This window comes from Tiliqua scincoides, chromosome 4 (genome assembly GCF_035046505.1).
Source record: "Tiliqua scincoides isolate rTilSci1 chromosome 4, rTilSci1.hap2, whole genome shotgun sequence".
Taxonomy (NCBI): Eukaryota; Metazoa; Chordata; class Lepidosauria; order Squamata; family Scincidae; genus Tiliqua; species Tiliqua scincoides.
In genome coordinates, this window is record NC_089824.1 from 150,516,880 (window position 1) to 150,538,730 (window position 21,851).

Here is a 21,851-nt window from a genome sequence, read left to right on the forward strand (position 1 = left end):
ATCGAGGCCAGCACAACCTGGACAAATCAGTTGAATACCCATTACACAGAAGTAGAAAAACTTCCATTATTCAGTCCCACAAAGTGTTCATGTAATGTTCATCTCTGCACGAACAGTTTATCCAGTGTTTCTCAAACTGTGGGTCAGGACCCACTAGGTGGGTCTCGAACCAATTTCAGGTGGGTCCCCATTCATTTCAATATTTTATTTTTAAGTATATTAGACTTGATGTTACCTTGGGATGTGATTGCATTTGGAGAAATGTTACAGATCTGTACTTTGAACAGGCTACTCTGTATATCCTTTAACAGTGATAGTCAGTGGCATTTACTCCTGGGTAAGTGTGGGTAGGATTGCAGTCTAGGATTGTTAAAAATTTTCCTGCTTGATGACTTCACTACCAGTCATGACATCACGTCCGGTGGGTCCTGACAGATTCTCATTCTAAAAAGTTGGTCCTGGTGCTAAATGTGTGAGAACCACTGGTTTAGCTGTGCTAAGTGGGGGGAACTCTGACAGCATGTATCTCCATCTAGAAAAATAACCTCTGGGAATTCCAAAAGAGACAGACAAGAAAGTTGAGTTTGTTCAAATGGTCACAGAACATATACAATCTCAAGGATACCATATAAGATGTCATTGCATTTTACAACTGAAGATAATTGCTTGTGAGTAGTCGCACTTTGTCTAGCTATTCCCAAATGAAATAATTTTTTTTTAATCTGGATTATACACATTTACGTTTGTCTTCTTGGTAAACTGTGGACTAAAAGAATACTGGGAAAGAGTTGCGTTCTGACTCCCAAAACATTCTCACTTTTTGAAGGAAGTAGAAATATTTTGTTTTCTGTGTTGTGTGCATATGCCATAAAGCTAGTACTGAATGTGCCTTTAATTACAGAGTGAGTTCCAATGGAAAAGTGGCTGCCTAACTGCTGTATATTTAAGTATATATGTGTACTTTACTAAGGTCTTATCTGAAGAATATGGTCAGCTAGGCAGCAAGATTCTGCAACTGCCTGATCCTACTTAAAAGGCTGAAAAAGAAGTGCCTGTAAATCTATCTCCCCAGCAAATACCGGCTAAGGATTGCTCAGTGCACTAGGCAGGTGCACATCTAGATACAGTTTCTCGCATCTAATTTAAACTTTACAATCTCCACCACAGGATAATCTCAATGTAAATAATACACTTCTGCACAGCTCTCTTATGCAAATGGGTCGTGGCGCAAGCCAAACTACTTCTGGGCCGTGACAAGACCCTGCTCTTGCATTACCTCTTGTCGAAGGCTGCCAGGAGCTTTTGGTCATGTTTGGGAAAAGGGGCTGTACATTAGAGTGAACACGATTTCCCAGGCCTTCAAACAAACTGTAAATTTCACAGTAATGATATGCTCCAGACTCTCTCTGAAGGAGTGCCAGTTTTACCACCAACAATGCAGGCTGCTTGCCAACTTGTGGGGCATTGTTTATGCAACCAACCAGCACACCCACATCAAGCAATTCACCGGCTCCCTTCGGCCAATGCCATCCATTTTCTAGCAAAGGCTTGCGTGCTGCAGACATAGCGTTTGCAAATGCTGCTCTTTGTTAATGAGATAACAGTAAGATCTTAGAAAAGCAGAGCAGAAATCCAGTGTGTTTATTGCTAACAAACCTCGTGCGCTCCCTCCTTTGTGGGCCTTAAACTCCCATTCAAGTGACTTCAGATCCTGGCCTCTAAAGATTAACTTTTGTGTGCCATTTGATCGCTGAATCAGAGAAGCAACTCTTACAATGTCTTGAGATCCACAAATGATCTCAGATGTCTGTCAAAAATAAAAGTGAGCTACCTGGAACTTATGGAGGGCAGAGTATATCTTGGATACATTTTTCAACATAAAGCTTTTTTTTTTTAGGTTAACATTTCAGTTATATCCAATTTTCAAAACGGTTTTAAAATGTCATTTGACATTAAGGTTTTAATCATACCAGCCTTATTCCCACTCCCTGTCAGGACTTACCCATCTATGAGGCTGACTGATGTGATTGTCCCAGTCAAGAGCTTGCTTGGGGGTGCCCACCTCCACTTGCCTACTTGCCTCCACTGCTCCCACTTCCTGGATTGGAAAAGGAAGAGGGGACAGAGCAGAAGAGAGGCGAATGGTGGGCTAGAGCCTTGCAGACGCTAACCGGGAAAAGGAGGTGCAGCACTTATCCTGCCCCCTCAAGTTTCTTGAGGTCTTGGGCCAGTCTCTCTCTCCCTACAAGTATAAAGTGAACGCTCTCACCTCTTTCGAAGCTACAAAAAAAAAACCCAAAACAAAAAACCTCTTCCAAAACAAACAAGCAAACCAAACAGGATAGATATATGTCAAAATAAATGGGAAGATAAGGAAGATAATGGGCTGTAAAAGCTCCATTCATTTTTGAATCATTCTAAAAATATAGACCAAGTTACTCAAATACTGATCATTTTTACCATAATCTGTTGTAAAGCATTTTCTCCTTAACAGCAAGGTCCAGTGCTGCTGCTGCTGCTGATGAATATTTATATACAACTTTTTCAACAAAAAGTAGTTTACACTGCAAAATAAATCAATATATGTTTCCATGTCCCCAGAGTGCTCATAATTAAAAAAAAAAAAAAAGATGCAGAAGAACATCAGCAAACAGCCACTAGAAAAGACACTGCTGGGGTAAAGAAGGATAATTCTCCTGCTGAATATAAGAGGACCCCACTTTAAAAGGTGGCTCTTTGTTCAATTAGCAGATGTCTGTTTTCTGTCCACCTTCTTATGTGTGATATCAATTATATTTTCCATCCCAGTAAGATGGCAACAATGGCAGACAACCCATAACAACAGTAGAACCCAAAGTCTTTGACCAGTAGTAATATTCTGCTGCATTGACAAATATTCTAAAACGGTGCTTCTCAAAATTTTTAGCACTGGGACCCACTTTTAAATGACCATCTATTGTGACCCACTAGCCAAAAATAATAGATCTAAAAATAATATTTTATGTATTATTATTAATAACAATTAATGCATTATTGATAAATAATTGGGATCCTATGCTCCCGAGGTTGCTACAGACCTTACATATAGTATGTGTGTGTAGACATTTGCTAGACTCTCCCTAGAAATGAAATTCAAGGTGTGTTCTCCCAAACCTTTACAGTCATTTCAAGGTACCCAGGAAGCTGAACTGGAGAGCAAGATGTGCAGTTAGGAACTTCCAGGCCAGACAAAAGGCTGAAACTGGGTTCACACATGATGCCAATTACTAGAGAAAATCAGAAAATGTAACATTTTAATTTGGGGGTCTGAAGATGATGTCATCCCACAGGTTAGCATTCCAGTTAACAATTTTCTTCTGAAAACTGGGCACGGATGATTGCCATTTTTTTTTAATGTTTCAAAAACTTTTTGCAACCCACCAGACATCAGCTTGTGACACACTGGTGGGTCCTGACCCACAGTTTGGGAAACACTGTTCTAAAAGTAGGTGAATAGCAGAACATTTTAACATCCAGTCCAATTCAAAATTAATACATGTATAACAGGAGCTATGATAGGGCATGACCATAAGTTAAGCTTTCTACCACTAGCAGCACATTTTCATGCTCCATTATGGCTTGCAAGTCCCAGTTGAACAAATGTGTCTTGGTTCAAATGTATTCTCAGACTTATTTTTTTTCTGAATAAGTTGCAGTCTGTGATCCAAAGAACTACATTTAGCTGCTTTTAGAAGGTCATTTCATGGTGAAGTGTGAATAGCAATGTTTAGTATAGTTGACTGTTGTGTACCTTATCCTGCACAGGACTCACTTCAGAATGTAAGGACAATGTAGCTATGTGTATTGCCGGCGACCCCTTTTTCAAAGAATCTTAGCCAAGAAGAAGCATCAGGGTCAGTGAGAAGCAAACTGTGAAATTTGCCTAGGGATATATGTTAAAGCTGAGGCCATAATCTTTCCCAAGGTGATGACTGAGAGACAGTAGTACATGTTACATTAAAAGCCATTTCTGCCCAACATTGCATATATGCAACAGGGATCAAATGTGTAGCCATGCAAAAATGGGTTAAGGCTGCAAATTTACCTGTGAGTATATTTAACACAGTTGGACTTACTCATGATAAACATGCAGAGGGTAGCACTTAATAAACCTTTTATGTTTTTTTTAATCCAGTTTTTCAATTTTTATACATTTGTTTTAAACTATTGCAATCCACTTGAAGTTTTTTTTTAGGATGAAATGTCATTCAATAAGTTTCAAAGTATAATAAGAGGCTGGAGAAGACAGTGCGCTCTAATGAAGAAATTTAAAGTTGATTTTTTTAAAAATTTAAGTGTGTGCGTGTAAAAAAGAGAGAGATTTGTCTTAAGGGACCTAGTTATGGAGGGATGTCAGGCAGTGACGTCACAAGGGTTTGCATCATCCAGTGCAAGAGGCCAGCATGTCACCCCCATGATGGACCTTCTCCCATGCAGTGGGAGGGGCAACACCCTGGGCAGTGAGTGTGGTGATGCACCATTGCTCTATCGCATTGGTTTTTCAGCTATAACCTTTGATGGAATAGAAATATTGCAACATGGATTGCTTCATTGCATTCTGCGTGACATTACAGATCAAATGATATATAACATGATATTCAAAAATACTAAGATTTTATAAATTTTGGCCAGTAGTGATGTCACCCTCTCACAGCCACTATTTGCTGCTGTTCCAGTTGCGCCTGTTCTGGGCATTCTATGCCTTCTAGATCAGATTTACATATGAGGAGTGTGCTATGGTAGATCCTCAGGTTTGGCAAACCAGTCACCTTTGTCAATATGGAGCTGTAAATTATTAAGTGAAAGATCTTTACAAGGTCTGCCCCAGATCCCCACATTTGATGGAAGAATCTAATAGTCTAAAGAGAAGTCCCTGATTCTAGGAGCCAAATCCTATCCAACTTTCCAGTGACGATGTAGCTGTGTCAGCGGGAAAGTGTGTGCTCCATCCTGTGGTGTTGGGGGCAGTCACGGAGGCCTACTCAAGGTAAGGGAAGAGTTCTTTCCTTTCCTCAGGGCTGCATTGTGGCTCTATTGCAATGCATTGCAGCTATGTTGTGTGCCCTGAGTTCTATACAGGTGCAGCCTATTTATCCACGGATTTTTTTATCTGCAGATTTGTCTCAACATGAATGGGGTGGGGTACTGAATGTCACACACACCTTTGCCTCCTTTGCCCTGTGCTGTCCTCTTGCTCCGTTTCCAGGCAGCCCAAAACACTGCAAAAAGGCTCTGCCTCCCCCAGGCAGGGAATAGCCCTAGAGCCCTGGAAGAGGTTCCCCTTGCAAAGGAACAGTAACATTCCTGGAGCCCCTGAGCCAGCCAAGGCTGAAGAGGGGAAGGGGGGGGGCAAGAACCTCTGTAGCCAGACCACATGCATGGAGGTGGAGCTCTCTCACTCACATACTCATACACACACACACACAGGGGCAGGTGCCATAGCAACAGAGGGGATTACTTTAAAAGAGGTTGCTTTAAAGAATCCAGGGAGTGTTTGCCAAATTTCCCCCCCCTTGAGATGGTGCAGCCTATCACAAAGTCTTCTCACCAAGCAAAGCATGCTATTTACAGCCCAATCCTCTCCACACTTTCCTGGGAGTAAGCCCCATTGACTGGAATGGGGCTTACTTCCAAGTAGAAACACATAGGGCTGGACTCTTAAAAGATCAGCATCCCACCTGTGAAAGAAGCCTGGCAGCTGGCAACAGGGAGGGCTCAGGAGGGGGAGGAGAGGGGATTGCTTTAAAAAACCCAGGGAGTGTTTGCCAAATCCCCCCCCCCCAATGCAGGCTCTTGGGAAGCCTTGGAGAGACAGGTGAAGGTGAGCAGAGAGCTGGACTACAAGTCCCAGAATGCTCCAGGGCAGAGGAGTTTCCATGATGGTGGTTGGGAGGGTTGCATGAGCGACAGCAGTGAAGAGGAGGAAGAGAAGAACCTGCAGTGCTGTTGGGAGGCTTCCCAAGCAAACTCACCATTCCAACTGTGAAAGAAGCAGGACAGCTGGCAACAGGAGGGCTGAGAACAGAGGGGAGGGGAGGGAATTGAGAACAGCTGCCTTAGTTTCCTTCCAACCGGAATTGTCAGGCTACAGCCTATTTGCTCTATGGACTCTTAACTCTATGGACTCAGCACAATGCGTTTTTTGTTAATTGCCCCTAGTCACGGAACGGAACTAACTCGGATAAATAGGCTCTACCTGTACTCATTTGGATATACACCCCCCACAAAGATGGCTGGTGACCATCTATCTAAAGCTTTGTTTTAAAATTTTTCAGATTTATTGTTACGATTTCTTGGTTTGAGGAATTTATATAACAACAACAACAACTAGGTATTTATATACCGCCTTTCTGGTCATCGGATTACTCCTCTGACTTTATTCAAGGCGGTTTACATAGGCAGGCATTTCTAAATCCCTCAAGGGGATTTGTACAATCATAGAGGTTCTCTCTTTCAAGAACAAACAACATTTCAGAATGGATCTTCCTGGTTTGGTCTGACTTCTGGCCTCCAGTTCCCCCATGCAGGCTGACAAGCAGCTCCATCTCTCACATGGAGAGCAGCCAAGACTCTTCTTGCTCACACCAAGAGCAGGTGGAATCACTCAGCTGGGCTTGTCAGCTGCTTCAAGGTCTCGCCATACTCAGCCGTTCAGGGAGCTGCGGGTGTCCTCAAACTGGTGACCTTCTGATGTTATCTTTGGGCTAACAGAGGCTCTACCCTCTAGACCAGACCTCCTGCCCAAAACATAATATGCCCAAAACAATATGCCAAAACATAATTGTTTTTAATGAAAATTTAGGTGATGAACCCTTTCAAATCTTCAAAAATGATTGACATTGAATGACTTCTTCCTAGAGCTGTTTGTTGCTGGTGATTAAGGTACAATTACAGACTGAGTCTTACAGACAATTAAGGACAGTGAGCTTACTTCTGAGTAAAATAACGCTGTTTTCAAACACCTCTACTTCTTCCAGAAACAGGAATAAGAGTTCAGCTATAGGATGTGTTTCCAGTTGACTTCTGTACAAAATACACTTCTTTACAATGCTCTGGACCCAACAAGTGAGACGGCAGGCTTTCATCCTTTCCCCCTGCCTTCTACTGCAGCCTCTTGTACACTTCAAAAGTCATGCCTGAGGATTGAGACGTTTATGGAAGGATATAAGGGAGAAGGCTGAAAATTGGAGCCATTTCAAACCCCCCCCCCCCACACACACACACCCTCCCACATACAAGCGGTTCTTTGGATTCAAACTATTAATAAATTTTTCTTATGGAAAAGTCTCACTGATTTCAGAATTGAAGTTGCCAATCAGATCAAGCCACAACTGTTATTTGTAATACAATATAGTTTTTAAAGGATTGGTTTCTAATGATAAAGTTATTACGCAGACTCATCTTTCAGTTTGGAATTTCAGTATCAGAACTGTAGTTTTTAGGCTTACAATGCAAACCACACTGGCTTAGAAGCAGGTTTCACTGCAGTCAGTGCTGGTTACTTCCAAATAAATTTGTATTTAGGACCAGGCTTTTCCAAGCAGGTCTCTTGTCCTCCTTAGAAGTACTGTAATCATTAGTCATTAACACGGATGTACTTCCAAGGCTTTTAGTGGAACCAATGTAAGTGATAGGAGAATTACCTCTTTCATTCCTTGCATGTTTACAAGGTCAATCCTAAGCATGTTGACTTACAAGCAAGTCCCACTGATTTCAATACGACTTACTCCCTAGTAGGTTTGCATAAGGTTGCAGCTTAAAGCTATTAAAGCAGCTACTGTTTCTTGGCCACTTGTACTAAGCTTTTTCCTTTTTCAAAAACAGCTGGGTCTGTAAAGAACCATTTCCTAGTTGGACATAAGGTGGATCAGATGACTCGCACTTTATCACCCTTGAAGGCCATCTGAAGGACACAGAAAAGAGATACACACAAAACTAATGTTTTAATATGCTGAGGAACACTTGCTCTGGTTCTGTGATGACTGCGAGGAGGAAAAGGGCTAATGGAAATTTGAGACAGTGGCTCTGCCATCAAGAATGATTCTTTCACACTCTTCCTTTCCCTGAAGGATTCTTGCAGTGTGCCTCAGCCTCTTAGAAACAGTTCACCAAACTTTTATTTGGGGAATCACAGTGGGAGCTGCATAGTTCCCAAGTGTCATGCAGAATATATTGTGTGTGTCTTGAAACTCACAAATCCATTTCACTCTCTTTTGAAAATGACAATTAAAAATGTGATTGTAGATAGAACTAGAGACATTGCAGTCCCTGTGCCTCTTAGAAGGCAAAATTGTTTCCCTTTCTTGTGGGCAGCAAAGTTAAATTTGGTACCAGCTCGTAAGTTTAATGTGGAAATCTTCCTTAAGCAGGCCTTTCATTTGTGATCTTCTAGCAGTTGATCATTTAAAGCTTGGGGTCATAATTGCAGTGGCTTTTCCCCTCTCCCCCTAAAGGCATTTATTCAATAAAACACATTATTTGTATGCGGAAGCTCTCTCCTGCACACTACCTTTGCTGATATGCAAGAGTTGAGAATAAATCATGTTGATTGGGATGATATGCTCAAAAAAGTTACCTTGTACATAGTACATGGGTTTACATAGCTGCAGAATAGGAAGTTTTTCTTTGTGTAAAATTATTCATTTGGGAACTAATGTGATTTCATGCAAGAAATTAAATGTGCCTGATCTGTGGTATCTTTATTTTTAAGTCGTCGTATCTGAGATGGTTTTTTGTTGTTTTTTTTAAAATAGGAAGCCTCCATTATTTACTTATGTTCTCAACTTTGGTTGTTTTAACAGGACTACTGAACACTATCCAGGCACTTTGGGGAAATACTTTTATTTGCATAATAGCTTATACAAATGTGAGTGCAGAATCTGGGGGTTCTTGGTTCAGGATACTACCAAAGCAAAGGCTATGCAAAAAGTTATGTTCATATTGAAATGCATTATGTATGGCAGTAAACCATGTAAGTACTTGCACAATTAAGAGTTCTTTTCCTAGAAATATGCTGTAGCACTTTCGTGATCATATTTTTAAAAATCTGATTGTAGTACACATCTTTTTAAAATGACAGGGAAGGCATAAATCTATGGAGAGCTGCCCATACAGATTTTGAAAAAAGTGTTAATTACTTTCATGCTTAATAGAGGCTAAAATGTGGCAACAGGCATGTCCAAAATATTAAAGGCCAATGAATTTTAGATTTTACATTACACTCAGTTCCTGAGTTATGGATATTGAAGTTATAGATGGTTATCTTGGCATTTCGCACAGGTGTAGTACATTGTTTGTGGTGCTTTTCTGCAATAGTACTGGCCTATCAAGAGCTGGCTGTTATGACTGCCATAAAGACTCCTGGAACCAAACCAGTACATACATGGTGGGACACAGTTCCCACCCACCAGTGCAGCCCTGCCAAAATGGCTTGTGCTGCATCTGGTGGAGAACAGTTCCAGATGTCTCCTCTGGGTAAGGAAACATGTACCCTTACCTAAGGGTAAGCCTCTGTGATGCAGAGAGGTCTACTTGGACATGTGCTAGCAAAATCTCTGGTGCAGACCTACATGAACCTGGGCTTAAGAATTGTGTCTGGGAAGGGGATTAGGATTCAGTGGCTGCCGCTGCTATCAAACCTGTCCCTTCCCAGACCCGATCTGCCCTCCTCCCCAGCCCATCACTGCCCCATTCAGCTCTCTCTCCACCCTATTCCCACCCCTACTCCCCGCTGATTTACTTGGGTTGGTGGGCTGTTCTGGAGCTGTTACCACATGACCTCCTTGCCAGGGCTCTGGCAGCATGTGGCTGTGCACACTGCTGGAGAAGCTTTTGCAACTGCTGCAAAGATCAGCCATTTAGGATTAGGCTATTAGTGTATTTTGTACACAAATTTAAGGTGTATTGAATGTGGATAACTTTGGTTACAAAGAAATAATTACTGTTTCTTGTCCCTGATGAGGGTGTTTATATTTAACAAAAACACTAAGTTGTTTCAAAAGTAGCTGCCAGGAGTCTGTCCATTTTTTTTTTTTTACACATCATACATGCATTTTCATGCAGTATTCCTTAGGGACACTGGTGCGGAGATAACCATAAAACACTACAGAACTATAACTAGTCTAGTCACTTTGCAAACTTAACTTTAAAAATCCTACATTCCAGGTGGGGGCTATTATATATTTCAGGCGGAGGCTATTATATGAGAGTTTTACAAAAATGAATTTTACAACAGAATTTGAGGTCCACTTGGTGATATGCTGCTTCTACATTCCTGTTTAAATGTTGAATTAGAACAAAACATATATAAAGATGGATAGTTTTATTTTGGCTATAAAATTTGCAGAGCTCCATCATGGTGAGGTTTATGCAAGGATATATATGAAAAATAATGTTAGACCCTCCACTGCACCTTGGAACTCTTGTTAGGGACTTCAGCTAGTATAGAGGTTAATGCTGAAATAAGACTGTCATGTGTGCATGAACCATGACAATGAGTCATGAATATTTGTGCAGTGGCCTTGATGATTTTAAGCATATCATATGGAAGGAAGTGAAATATTGTACAAGGCAGTTTAATGTATGTAATCAAATAGGCTATAAGAGACCGCACTTAGTAGCAACAGACAAGAGTTACTGCTGCAACATAGTTTGGTAGCTCTGACACTTTGCATTTTTGGAAGTACATAAAATTAAAACACGGATTCTGTTAAATTAATTTTGAGATTTTATTTAAAATAAGCTGGAACTGATGTTCCTTAATTGTTTACAGGGTACAAGCAGTCTTTCCATTTTGAATAAAGTATTATGATTCTTTTTTTATTGCATACATAGGACAAAGAGTTCTATCCACATTCCTGAAACAGCACAAATGGATATATTAACATTTTTGGCTGGTTTTCCCTAGGAAAGAAGAAACTTTATACCCGACATAGGTCAATAAAATGTTTTAAAGGGGGTCTCCCCCTTTTTCAATTCTAGATTTAGTTTTATGAGTTGACACTTTGAACTAATTGGTTTTTTTCTGATTTCGGCTATCTCTTGATTCCCATATTGCGATGACATTAAAATATAGCAAGAAGAATAAAAAGTGCAAGCAGGATACAGTAGAGACAGCTAGAGGAAATAAATCTGGTAGCCTCTTTGGAGGATCCAGGGTAGCACTCATTAAAGTCAGGATGCCCATCAGAGTTATTGAGACAAGGAACTGAAAGGAGAAAAAAAGGTACACTGGTTACCACTGATTTACAATGTCCAATAAGTCGTTTCATTGCATAGATGCTCTGTTTTCATCATTCTTATGGAGGGTATTTCAGTAAATACACTGTGTCCCTAGTATGACATCTTATGTTCCAGTTGCCAGGGTTAATGCAAACACAGTCTTATTAAGTAACTGAAGAACTTCTGATGGGTAAAGGACCTCAAATGTTGGGAGTGCACTTAGTGTCCTCATTGCATGAAGGGGGATGCTAATGCACAGAAATGCATAGTTTAGAATTCAACTCTTAGTTTATTATAAGTGTAAGAGTGTTGCCCAGAAAGGCTGCTTATATCTAAATGTTCCTAAGTAGCAGAATTTACCCTCAATGGGGGTTACAGCAACAAAGCAGCTTGGAACTTGGCAACTCTATGAGGCCTTATACTTACTTACTGTATGTAAATCTATATCTTGCACACTTTTTTAAAAAAACAAAACAAGAGTTACTTACTAAACTCCTGATAACCTTGGGGAATGTCTTAAACCAAGGAATGCATCTTCTAATAGAAGTGGAAAGTGTTTTAAGCTGCAGGTCCTCTTCGGTCGTCTTTTCAAGTATTGAAAAAGAAGCTGCACACACTGTGAGAAAGGCCACTGTTGTCACAAGGTAATACTGGAGCAGGCCATCTTTCAGGATAAGAGGGAGCATGCTGTTGAGAAACATGTCAGTTAAAGTGTGTTCCGTCAAGGTTACACTCCAAAGGTCTTACAAAGAATTTAGCAAATTGGAAATTCTTTAGAGAAACTAAAACTCGGACTCACCTGAAGGTTGATACAAGCAAAAACCATGTAGCCATAAAAGGAATTTCATGTATAACTAAGCAGACTGGTCTAAGAGGAAGAGAGAAATACAAACATTGTCAAGGTAAACTTTCACTGGGTTAGTGTCAGAGCTGCTATATCACACTGTTGCTACCCAGCAGGATAAGGGCCTCTTGTGATAATGGAGCAGCCTGACCCCTCCACAGAAGACCCATTTACCCATCTTCCAGTTGGTGTGAGTGAACTGTTAACAAAGTTCCATTTCTATTCCCACATGTGATACCACTAGTCGAGTTCTTATTGCATGAACACAGCCATCTTGCCAGGCTTATGCAGGTATATGCTCAAAGGCAGTGGTGTAGTGGTTTGGGAGGTGGACTTAGACCTGGATGATCCAGGTTCAAATCCCCCCTCAGCCACAAAGCTTCCTGGGTGACCTTGGGCCAGTCACTTTCTCTCAGCCTCAGCTACCACACAGGGTTGTTGTGAGGACAAGAAAGAGGGGAGGAGCAGCTGTGTAAACAGCCCTGAGCTCGTTGGAGGAAGGGCGCTATAAAAATGTGAAAAATAAATAAATAAAATACTTTTCTCCTTGGAATGAAGTTCACATATTGGAATGAGGTTTGTGAAAAGCCATACTAGGATTCCTAACTCATGCAAGTAAAATGAAACCCATGCATGTTTCTTTCTGACTTCCTCTTCTCCACAGGAGATCCCCAAATCTTGATATTTGGGGAATCACAAGTGGGCGGGATGGGGAGCAGAAAGAACATGGAATCTCAGCTAACCAGGTGCAGCTACCTTCCATAAGCAGGTTCTAAGTAAGGTGCCTGCAGTTTCCAAGGATGCCCACCTCCTCCTGAAGCTCCCCTGCCTTACTTCAGCCCCTGCTAAGGATCCCCAAAACATCAAAAAGGAGAATACAGTGAGTGTCTTTCTGCTTAGCATGTTATGACCCAGTCTACTGAATCAAAAACTGACCTTTCATCAGAAGTATGTTCCACAAATTCAGACTAGGCAACAGTATGATACAGGAATCTGGCTTTGAAGACAATGCGTTTTCAACGCATGTTCAACATTCCCCCCCCCCCCGCAAACTGGCAAAAGCTAGCAGGCTTCTAACACACTTGCCAATTTTAGAGCAATTTTTTCCCATCTCCTTGAAACCTGACCAGTTCCTTGTGTTATTTTCCCATGATTGCGGCAAGGAAAGCAAGAACTCTATGATCTGAGGAGAGTCTGTGACATCACCCTTGGTTTCAAAAGGAAAGGATGCAGAGGGTGCCCCCTTGAACATCATATAATTGTTCAACTTTCATGCACACTAAAGGAGTAGTAAGGGTGATAGAGCTACCAGTTGCCTGATCCAACTCTTATGCTTAACTCTGGACTCAAAAAGCTCTACAAAATTATACAGATGCACTAACTCTTCTGCCCCAAGTGGGTAAGAAGGATTGAAGTACAAGCTGTATTCCTTAGATGTTTGAGCCTTACTGTAGGATCAAATCCTACAACCAATAAATCAGCACAGCTATTTAAACAATTGGGCCACAATGCAGGTAGATATTCTTCATATTAACAGACGGGTACAAAATTTTATATGTATAAAATATTACTTACATTGAAGCTAGAAGAATAGATTTTTCATGCACTTGGAATGAAAAAAGAAAGAAGGACAATGCACAAGCAGCCTTGAAAAAATAAAGTTAACAAGTGTTAATGCATGATGCGAAAGAACTGCTTTCATTTCCTTGCCTGGACTATGTAAAAACAGAGGTTCGCAAACATTATGCTACTGCAGCCCCTGAAAAATAATATATACATTTACACAAACCCTGACTTGCAGTAGACTAGCTAACATAAACCAGTATATCTGCCTCACCCAGAATGCAGGGGTGGAATGCTTTGGTCCACACAGCATGGGAGAAGATTAAGACAAGGTGGGCAGGCAGCATAACCCCAGCAGCCACTTAGGTAGATGGGCAATTCATTCATGTATTTTATTTTTTGTTTTTCAAAGCTTTGCCACCCCCTTCCAAGCTGCTTGCAACCCTCCTGGGAGGGTTCAACCCTCCTAATGCAACAGGTGTTTTTGCTATTCAGCAACATCAGTCAATCCATTTAATTATGCCTTGATGGTGAAAGCCAAAAGCCAGTACTCAAATCTGTACTACTCTGCATAGAAGAGCACACATGTTTTGTTGGCCATTCTCTCTCAGCAATTGCTAAAACGTCTACCATAACCGGCTGCATCAAAAATCGTGAGATCCATTGCTGTAGGTCCTCTACAGGATTGCGCTGTAAGAGTACTAGATTCTGCATGTTAAGTCAGAAGGAACTCACACTGTGTAAACATGGGGCCTCTGTATCCATGGATTTGGGACCTGTGGTTTTACCTCACTGCAGGTCCTGAACCTGCAGATCTGCTTTCCTGTTATCCTCCAATCGCAACTACAGCTGTGCTCCAGTCACAATCAGAGGCCCTTCTGAAGGCCAGGGAGGCTGTGCGCAGCTTCCCTGACACTCAGGAGAACTTCTGAGTCCTCCAGAAGGCCTCCTGAGTGTTGGGGGGGCTGCGCATGGCCTCCCTTGCTCTCAGAAGGGCCTCTGAACACAACTGAAGCACAGATCCGGTCATGATCAGAGGATCTAGGTACCACAATCTGTGGATTTGATTATCCACAGATTTCAGTATCTGCAGTTGGTCTGGGAATTGATGCCCCGTGCATCCTGATGCACCACCTGTACTGTCTCTAAGGCAACTTCTGCAAAAGGCAATGGTCTATTAATGTATATTCCAAGACATATTTCAGTTTGCCTCCTGCTGAATCTGATGTGCCTTTTCACCGAGGTCCTTTGAAAACACTTCAAGGTTAGCACCTGAGTGCTCCTGCTGATGACATCACCACTCCTGTTGTAGGAGAATTCTCAGAGTTCCACTCCCCCTTAATCAAACCCTGTTCCTACTCCCATACAAAGAAGATCTTACACCCCAACTAAGCTTCTTTCACAGGCAGAGGTGTCTCGGCAATTGCTAAAACCTCAACCATGACAAGCTGCATGATTTTTGACTAACAAAACATTATGTTTGGCTACTTCTGATCTTCTATGGATCATTCTGTCCAGCAAGTGGAAATTATAATGAATCAGAGATGCAATGGATTATGGGGAAACAGTGCCTACTTCCTTTAGCACTGTAAAATGACATCCCCATTTTTGGAAATATATGTACCATTATGGCTCAGTCCTATTGGCCCAATAGTATTGGGCATTGCTGCCAGCGGAACATGTGTTCTTGGTGGTGACTGCTGAAAAATGGTTATAAAGCATGCTCCAGTACTGTGCCAATTATCATAATGCCTGAGCACCAGCAAGAAGGGTGAAAGTTCCCACCTGCATCAGCTATAGACATTCCCTAAAGGTGACAAAACCTGGTTGCTCAAGGCCACCCTATTGACCAAATAGATTATTCATTAGAATTGAAAATCTGAACACAGTAAATGGAACAGTGATTGGTGGACTTCCTAGATTTAGCTGTCAAGAAAAAGGTGGTGTATAGGCTAGCAAACAGATAGATCAAGAAGTTGTCTTGGTTTTATAGTCCAAATGTCTAAGTATGTTTGACAATGAATGGTATTCCTTAAGTTTTTTCTATGTCTCTTTCTTTTACTTTTTCTCTATGTCGTCATCCCTTCTTCCTTCCCTTTCTCCAGGCATAGTATGGATGAAGAAGGCAAGGGTTTTTCTTTTTCTTTTCCTAAACTGAACTCATTATAAAACATTTATAACATTTATAAACAGAGAAATTTGTTGTAAACTTACCAAAGAATATTTAAATCCTTTGAGAGATGGCTGCAGAGTTAGTTTTATACAACTGGGAAGCACACTCAGAAAAGTTAGAGCAAAACTAAAAATAAGAATAATTTATAATATTTAAAAAACACAGAAATTAATAACATTGGATTCATCTTCTTAAAATAATGATTTACTAGCTATATTTGATATGAGCACATTTATATTTACAGAAGTAAAAATATCACAATATGTAGGGCTTCTACTTTTGATGACTTGATTTGTTGACTCATAGTTACCATACAACCAGAAAGCGATGGCAGGAAAATGTAATGGTTTAACGGTGCAATCCTATGCATGACTATTTAGAAGTAAGCCCCACTGAATTAAACAGAACCTATTCCCAGTCAAGTGTGTATAAGACTGCAGCCTAAACCCATTCTCCTTCTATATTAAGTGACTGAACTGGTATGACAAGCTTACTTTATTAGATTGTTCTAAAATGCTCTCTTGTAATCCTTGTAAGCAAAATATAATTCAATCTGAAAGTTGTTCTATACTTCCATTCTCACTTACCTTAGTTTAAGCTGGGTTTCTGATGACAAAGCAGTCTTTATTTTGAAAAAGACACTTAATGTGCACCAAATATTAGCTACTTTATCCTGAAAAGATATTTAATGAACAGTATTAATTTTTCATTGGTAGGCACTATTCACATGTTGAATGGCAGAGAACATTCAGATAGATCAATGCCAAGATTAAATGCAACATTTGCACCTGTGTGACCTTGATTCAAAACTTGCACTGCGATGTTTAATTAAAACAAGTCTTCTATGAAGAGAAATGCATTCTTAAATACAGGACCCAATAAATCACAATTATTAAATTATGAGATTATCTACAGTCAAGATTTTTCAAATTTTAAAAAATGAGACATGATACTTTTTTCAAATGTAAAGCCACGCTATATTTTGCCACATTCTGCTACTAGAACATATTTAGCTCTGCTTGCTAGTTGCTAGCAATGACAGAGTTAACCCCTAATAAATCAAGAAGTCTAAAGACATTAGCAGTTGTGCTAGGATCACTTTCCAAATTAAATTTGTAACCACACAGCTAGCATGCTCATGAAACTCATCCCTAAACAGCTGCTTGAGTCACAGCTGTGTAGACATAACAGCAAGAAAGCTACTACCAACAACTGAGCCATCCTTCCTTGTTCACTTACAAGTGTACAGAACACACACTACAAATTTGCTGAAGGTGACAAGTGCTTGGCAGTACCCACAAATATATAGGATGCCTGGCTAAAAGCTAGCAAGATTTTACAACTATCAGCATTTGTGGGATCTCTGTAAATGGGAACCAATTCAAAGAACCTGTCACAGGCACCCCAGTATAAACTTACTGTGCATTGCTTACGTAGACAGTTTCTCAGTTTATCCAGATTAATATCCAAATCAGTCACTCCTCTGCTCAACTCCGAAAATATTTCAGCTAACATTAGACTTAAAATTCCTGAGCTGTCTTGGATAAGTTGCATGAGGTTGCCTTATTATAAAATGTAGACTACACCAGTAAAACCTTGTAAAGTGTAAAAACAAACAAGGCAATCCCCACACACTAAATAGCTGACAGTATTTTGGCTTCTGCCTTTTTATATACTTTGCACTTCATGTAACATCTCATCTTCATAGCCAGGAACAAAATCTTAAATTCTTCTTTTACTGTGCTAGCACCACTACTCTGGATTGGGGGGGAGGTCAGGGTTTTCAAAAATAAGTCTGCTGCAGAATGTAATCACTATTTCTCTCCAGTGCAGAGTAGTTAGATGTAATCAAATGTATTATTGTACAAATTTTATCAAAATGGATGTACTATTTTTTCTTTCTTTCCAAATATCTCTACCCCTCCCCCAAATATCTTTAGGCTTTACTTTAGCAAAGCAAACTAAAGCAAACTGGTACATTTCAGCTCATAGCAAACTGGAACTCTTAAGACTTAAAGTCTGTATCTTTGGAGCATCAATCCAATTACTATTTTGGAATGATGAAAATGAAAACTAAGAATGGATTTAAAGCATTTTAAAAGATCCTCTAGATAAAAATCTGCAAGGACACTGTTAATTACTATGGAATCTATTTGAACGGAAAAATGTACGTCTGAACTATAGATCTGACGATGGGATAAATGTTGCCTACTCATATAATATCCTGGAAGATGCCAGCTGAGCTAGGGGTTAAATGCTGGATTAAATAACTGGCAAGAAATGACGGCCAGAGAAGCAGATCATATTACTAGCCTTCTGGTGTATCTTCCACATGAAATCCCTAAGGGTCAAAGTGAAGGTTTCTCAAGGGAGCTAAAAATATAAAACATTTACAAGAAGCTTGGAAGGGGGGGGGGTAAAAAGAAAAACGTGGGGCATACCTCAAACAAACCTCGATCAACTGGAAAGAGCCTTTGAAGTACTTGCAGGATTTGTTTGACTTCTGTACAAAAAGGGAACCAACAGAGAGCAAAAGAAACTACTACTGTAAACCCCAATTTCATTAACAGAAGTAACCTGTAAGAAAAGAAGAAATTAATACAGATCCTCCCAAAAAGAAGAAATTAATACAGATCCTCCCAAAAAGCAGCCATATGAAATAAAACAATATTTGTACATAAGCAGACTTAACACCGTGCACACGGACATTCCGCAAATAACCAAAAGTGAGAACTCTACCAGCGGAGAAGATCAGGAATAAGAAAACAGTTAAATGTCAAAAGACATGCTTAACTCTTATCTTCTAAATCTGGGTGTCCATTTGTGACCTGCTCTTAACTAATGACAGGTGTTGAAGAGAAAGGATAGTTGTGTGTATTTTGATACACTATGGACACTCTTAAAACTATTTAGTATGTTATTTAATGACTTAGGAGAAACATGTTCTACTGAGGGAGGGGGGGAGTAAAGAATTATAATGACATGAATCCCTTCTCCAAAAGCTTAATCGAGAAATGAATGACATGTACAAATTCCCAAGGCAAGGCTGCCTAAGTGCATTCCAGGACCATTTTCTGGATGTTAACTTTTAAAGATACTCACCCCTTTCCCATCAGGCCTTTTCTGAAGCATTTTCCCAGCAGATAGCAGAAGAAAGGCAAAGAATGGTATAATTCCATTTGTTTGTAGTTTATAGCTAGACAAAATGCTACTGAGCCCAGAACATCAAACTCATAAGACAGGCAAAGGACACCCCACAGAGCAAAGCCAAGACTTACAGAATTGTATATGATTTTTATATTAAGGACAACAACCACTTACAACTCTGTGATAAAGAACATACAGTAGTAAGAGAACGCTTCTTGTGTTCTCTTGATCTCACCTATTCTGACAGATTGTGCATGCCATAGATAGAACTCAGCAAAAGTTTGAAGTCCCACTGATTTCAGTGGGGAAAATTGAAGTTCGGTTAAGATATAATGCCATACCATGGTGGGCAGCCCAATCCTATCCAGGCTGCCAGTGCTGTGGGACAGCAGAGCCAAAACTGCCACCACTGTATTCCGCAGGGCCAAGAAGGCAGCTGGAGGTCTCCTCAGGGTAAGGGAACTTTGTTGCTGTAGAGCCCCAGCAGCTGCTATGGGTCTACTCAAGTCTGCACCACCTCAATAGCTGGTGAAGATTTGAGTAGCCCATGTAGAGCTTGCAGGAATAGGAAGGGGGATAAGATGCAGTGGCAGCTTTTGCTGCTGTCCCCACCCCTCTCTCCCCTGCCTCTCTCCCCCTGTTCTGCCATCTCCCCCCCCCCCGCTGCCAGACACTGCACTTACCCCATCCAGCATCCGCTCCCTCTCCCACCAACATGAAAGGCCAACACTCACCCACATTGGCCTCAGCGCCAGTGACAACTAACACTGGGCCATCGCAAAGTGCTTTTATATTTTCAAGACATAAAAGAAATTCATGTTAGAAACCATCATAGTGATGGGAAGTCTGGCAGTGATAGGCACATCACTTGACAGCACACAACTGAGCTCCACCAAACTGAATTTTTTCGGATAATGTCAGGTGTTATTAAAGTTCTGTCTTTGTTGTGGCTGTCTCATACATGCAATTCCTTTCTTCAGTTATCAAGAGAGTAAAATGCTTATGTAACCTCACCTTCAGACACGTATTCATTGAACATATGTATATTAACACATTTGGTGTAAGAAGACGAGAACACTGACAGTATAATTCTATACATTTTTATTCAGAAATAAGTCCCACTATGTTCAGTGTATGCGCAGGATTGCAGCATGCCGCCCTAATCCTACCATCCAGCAGTTTAGGAAATGCAGCTACTCTGCTGGTGTGCACACTGCATCTCATTGGGGGGGGGGGGTAACTAAAGAGTCCAGGAGAGGCAAGTAAAAATATTTTTTTAAGTACCTCTCTACAGGCTACCTGGTCACGAATGTGGCTCCTTGGACCAATGCCAGTGATTTACAAAGGACCCCGTGGGGGCACATCAAGCCAGGAAAAGGGGGATTGGATCTTGGTGCATATTGCTGATGCCAAGATCCTCTCTGCCCCACTCTGATTCTCCCTTGAACCAATATGAACCGCCAGGGCTGCCACCTTACCTGCATCAGCAGGGCTTCTACACTCTGCTGTTGTGTACTTGGGACCTCTAGCCATTTCTGCCAGCAGTTGCACAGCACATGACAGCAGCATGCCTTTTACAACACTGTACTAGGACTTATGGCAGTGGAACATGAGATTGGCAGCTACAAGCCCACAATAGGATGGGACTGTGAATTATGTATTAACTGTAGTTTATATGTTTAGCTCTGTAATCCACACCTAAATACCTTTTTCACCTATCTTATCTACATACAGGTTTGACTGGCAAATTAAAATGATCTGACTTCACAGAAAATGCAAGGATACTGAAAATGTCCATAATCAATGAGGATGAGGCCTGGATAAAGCAATATACAGAGAGTGCTAGAAATCTAGAAGAGGGGAAAAAGAGAAAAAATACAATGTTTAAAAAAAGCTACCTAATTTTGCAATAGATTATCATAATCTAGAAAGAGCACACGAACATAAGAACAGCCCCACTAGATCAGGCCATAGGCCCATCTAGTTCAGCTTCCTGTATCTCACAGTGGCCCACCAAATGCCTCAGGGAGCACACAAGACAACAAGAGACCTGCATCCTGGTGCCTTCCCTTGCATCTGGCAACCAGGGACCTCTTGATCTGCAGTAAAATGGAGCTGGCGCAGATCCAAGGAAACTCACTGTGGAGCGGGAGGTTTACGCAGGAGCACATTTAAATCCTTTCTCCCCTCCGAAGCCTCCCAATGCAACTTTCCCACTAGATACAGTATGTGCCTTTTCGGCATGGCTATACCAGTTAGGGAGCAGGAATGGATAGGATTGGGCTCTCAATTAGTTCATGGTTATTAAGGAGTCAGTCGATGTTACTTTAAATGTGGGATTCAGAAGCACAATTGAAAATACCCATGGCATATACACACACACATATCATCACACTGAGATCTGTCACCTGCTTCAGTCAGAACACTGGAAATGGGGATGTGAAGTTCAAACAAATGATGCTTTCACAAAGCTGGTTTCTTTGTAACATACAAATTTGGCTCAACTGACAGTGTATTTTAGTGCATTGCAATAATTGCTGTCAAACTGATGTTTAACAATAAATGAATTAATACCATTTTGCATTTTATGTAAACAAATTATTTTCTGGTTTAGCAGCATTAACTTCATTTCTCTCTTCTCCCTAAGAACAAAATAATTGCTATCAAAAAAGCAAAAAACACTAACCTTCTTCTTAGTTGAGGTCTCTTTTAAATAATAACAGTATAAAATTACTGCAGGTATGTAAACCAGCAAATCAGCAACAAGAACTGCAAGATAGAAACATTACATATAAGAATCAAATGAACATTATCAGTCCATACAGAAATTGCTTATTTTGCATCCTGTGTTGCATGTTGAATGTT

The 21,851-nt window shown here is 40.7% G+C and overlaps 1 protein-coding gene across 4 annotated transcripts in view; it reads right to left on the bottom strand.

The window, feature by feature from the left end:
- Positions 1 to 10,752: 10,752 nt before the first annotated feature.
- Positions 10,753 to 21,851, bottom strand: part of ALG6 (ALG6 alpha-1,3-glucosyltransferase) — a 31,674-nt gene continuing 20,575 nt past the window's right edge. For 3 of the 4 annotated variants that reach the window (XM_066625401.1, XM_066625400.1, XM_066625402.1), the window contains exons 6-15: positions 21,673 to 21,755; positions 20,772 to 20,836; positions 18,942 to 19,127; positions 18,281 to 18,416; positions 16,427 to 16,512; positions 15,881 to 15,965; positions 13,679 to 13,749; positions 12,059 to 12,127; positions 11,748 to 11,946; positions 10,753 to 11,245 (exon numbers count right to left, since the gene is read on the bottom strand). In XM_066625401.1, the coding sequence (XP_066481498.1) occupies positions 11,048 to 11,245; positions 11,748 to 11,946; positions 12,059 to 12,127; positions 13,679 to 13,749; positions 15,881 to 15,965; positions 16,427 to 16,512; positions 18,281 to 18,416; positions 18,942 to 19,127; positions 20,772 to 20,836; positions 21,673 to 21,755 (1,178 nt within the window). In that variant the 3' untranslated portion in view covers positions 10,753 to 11,047. The remainder of the gene's footprint in view (positions 11,246 to 11,747; positions 11,947 to 12,058; positions 12,128 to 13,678; positions 13,750 to 15,880; positions 15,966 to 16,426; positions 16,513 to 18,280; positions 18,417 to 18,941; positions 19,128 to 20,771; positions 20,837 to 21,672; positions 21,756 to 21,851) is intronic. The other variant, XM_066625403.1, reaches the window with a different exon arrangement.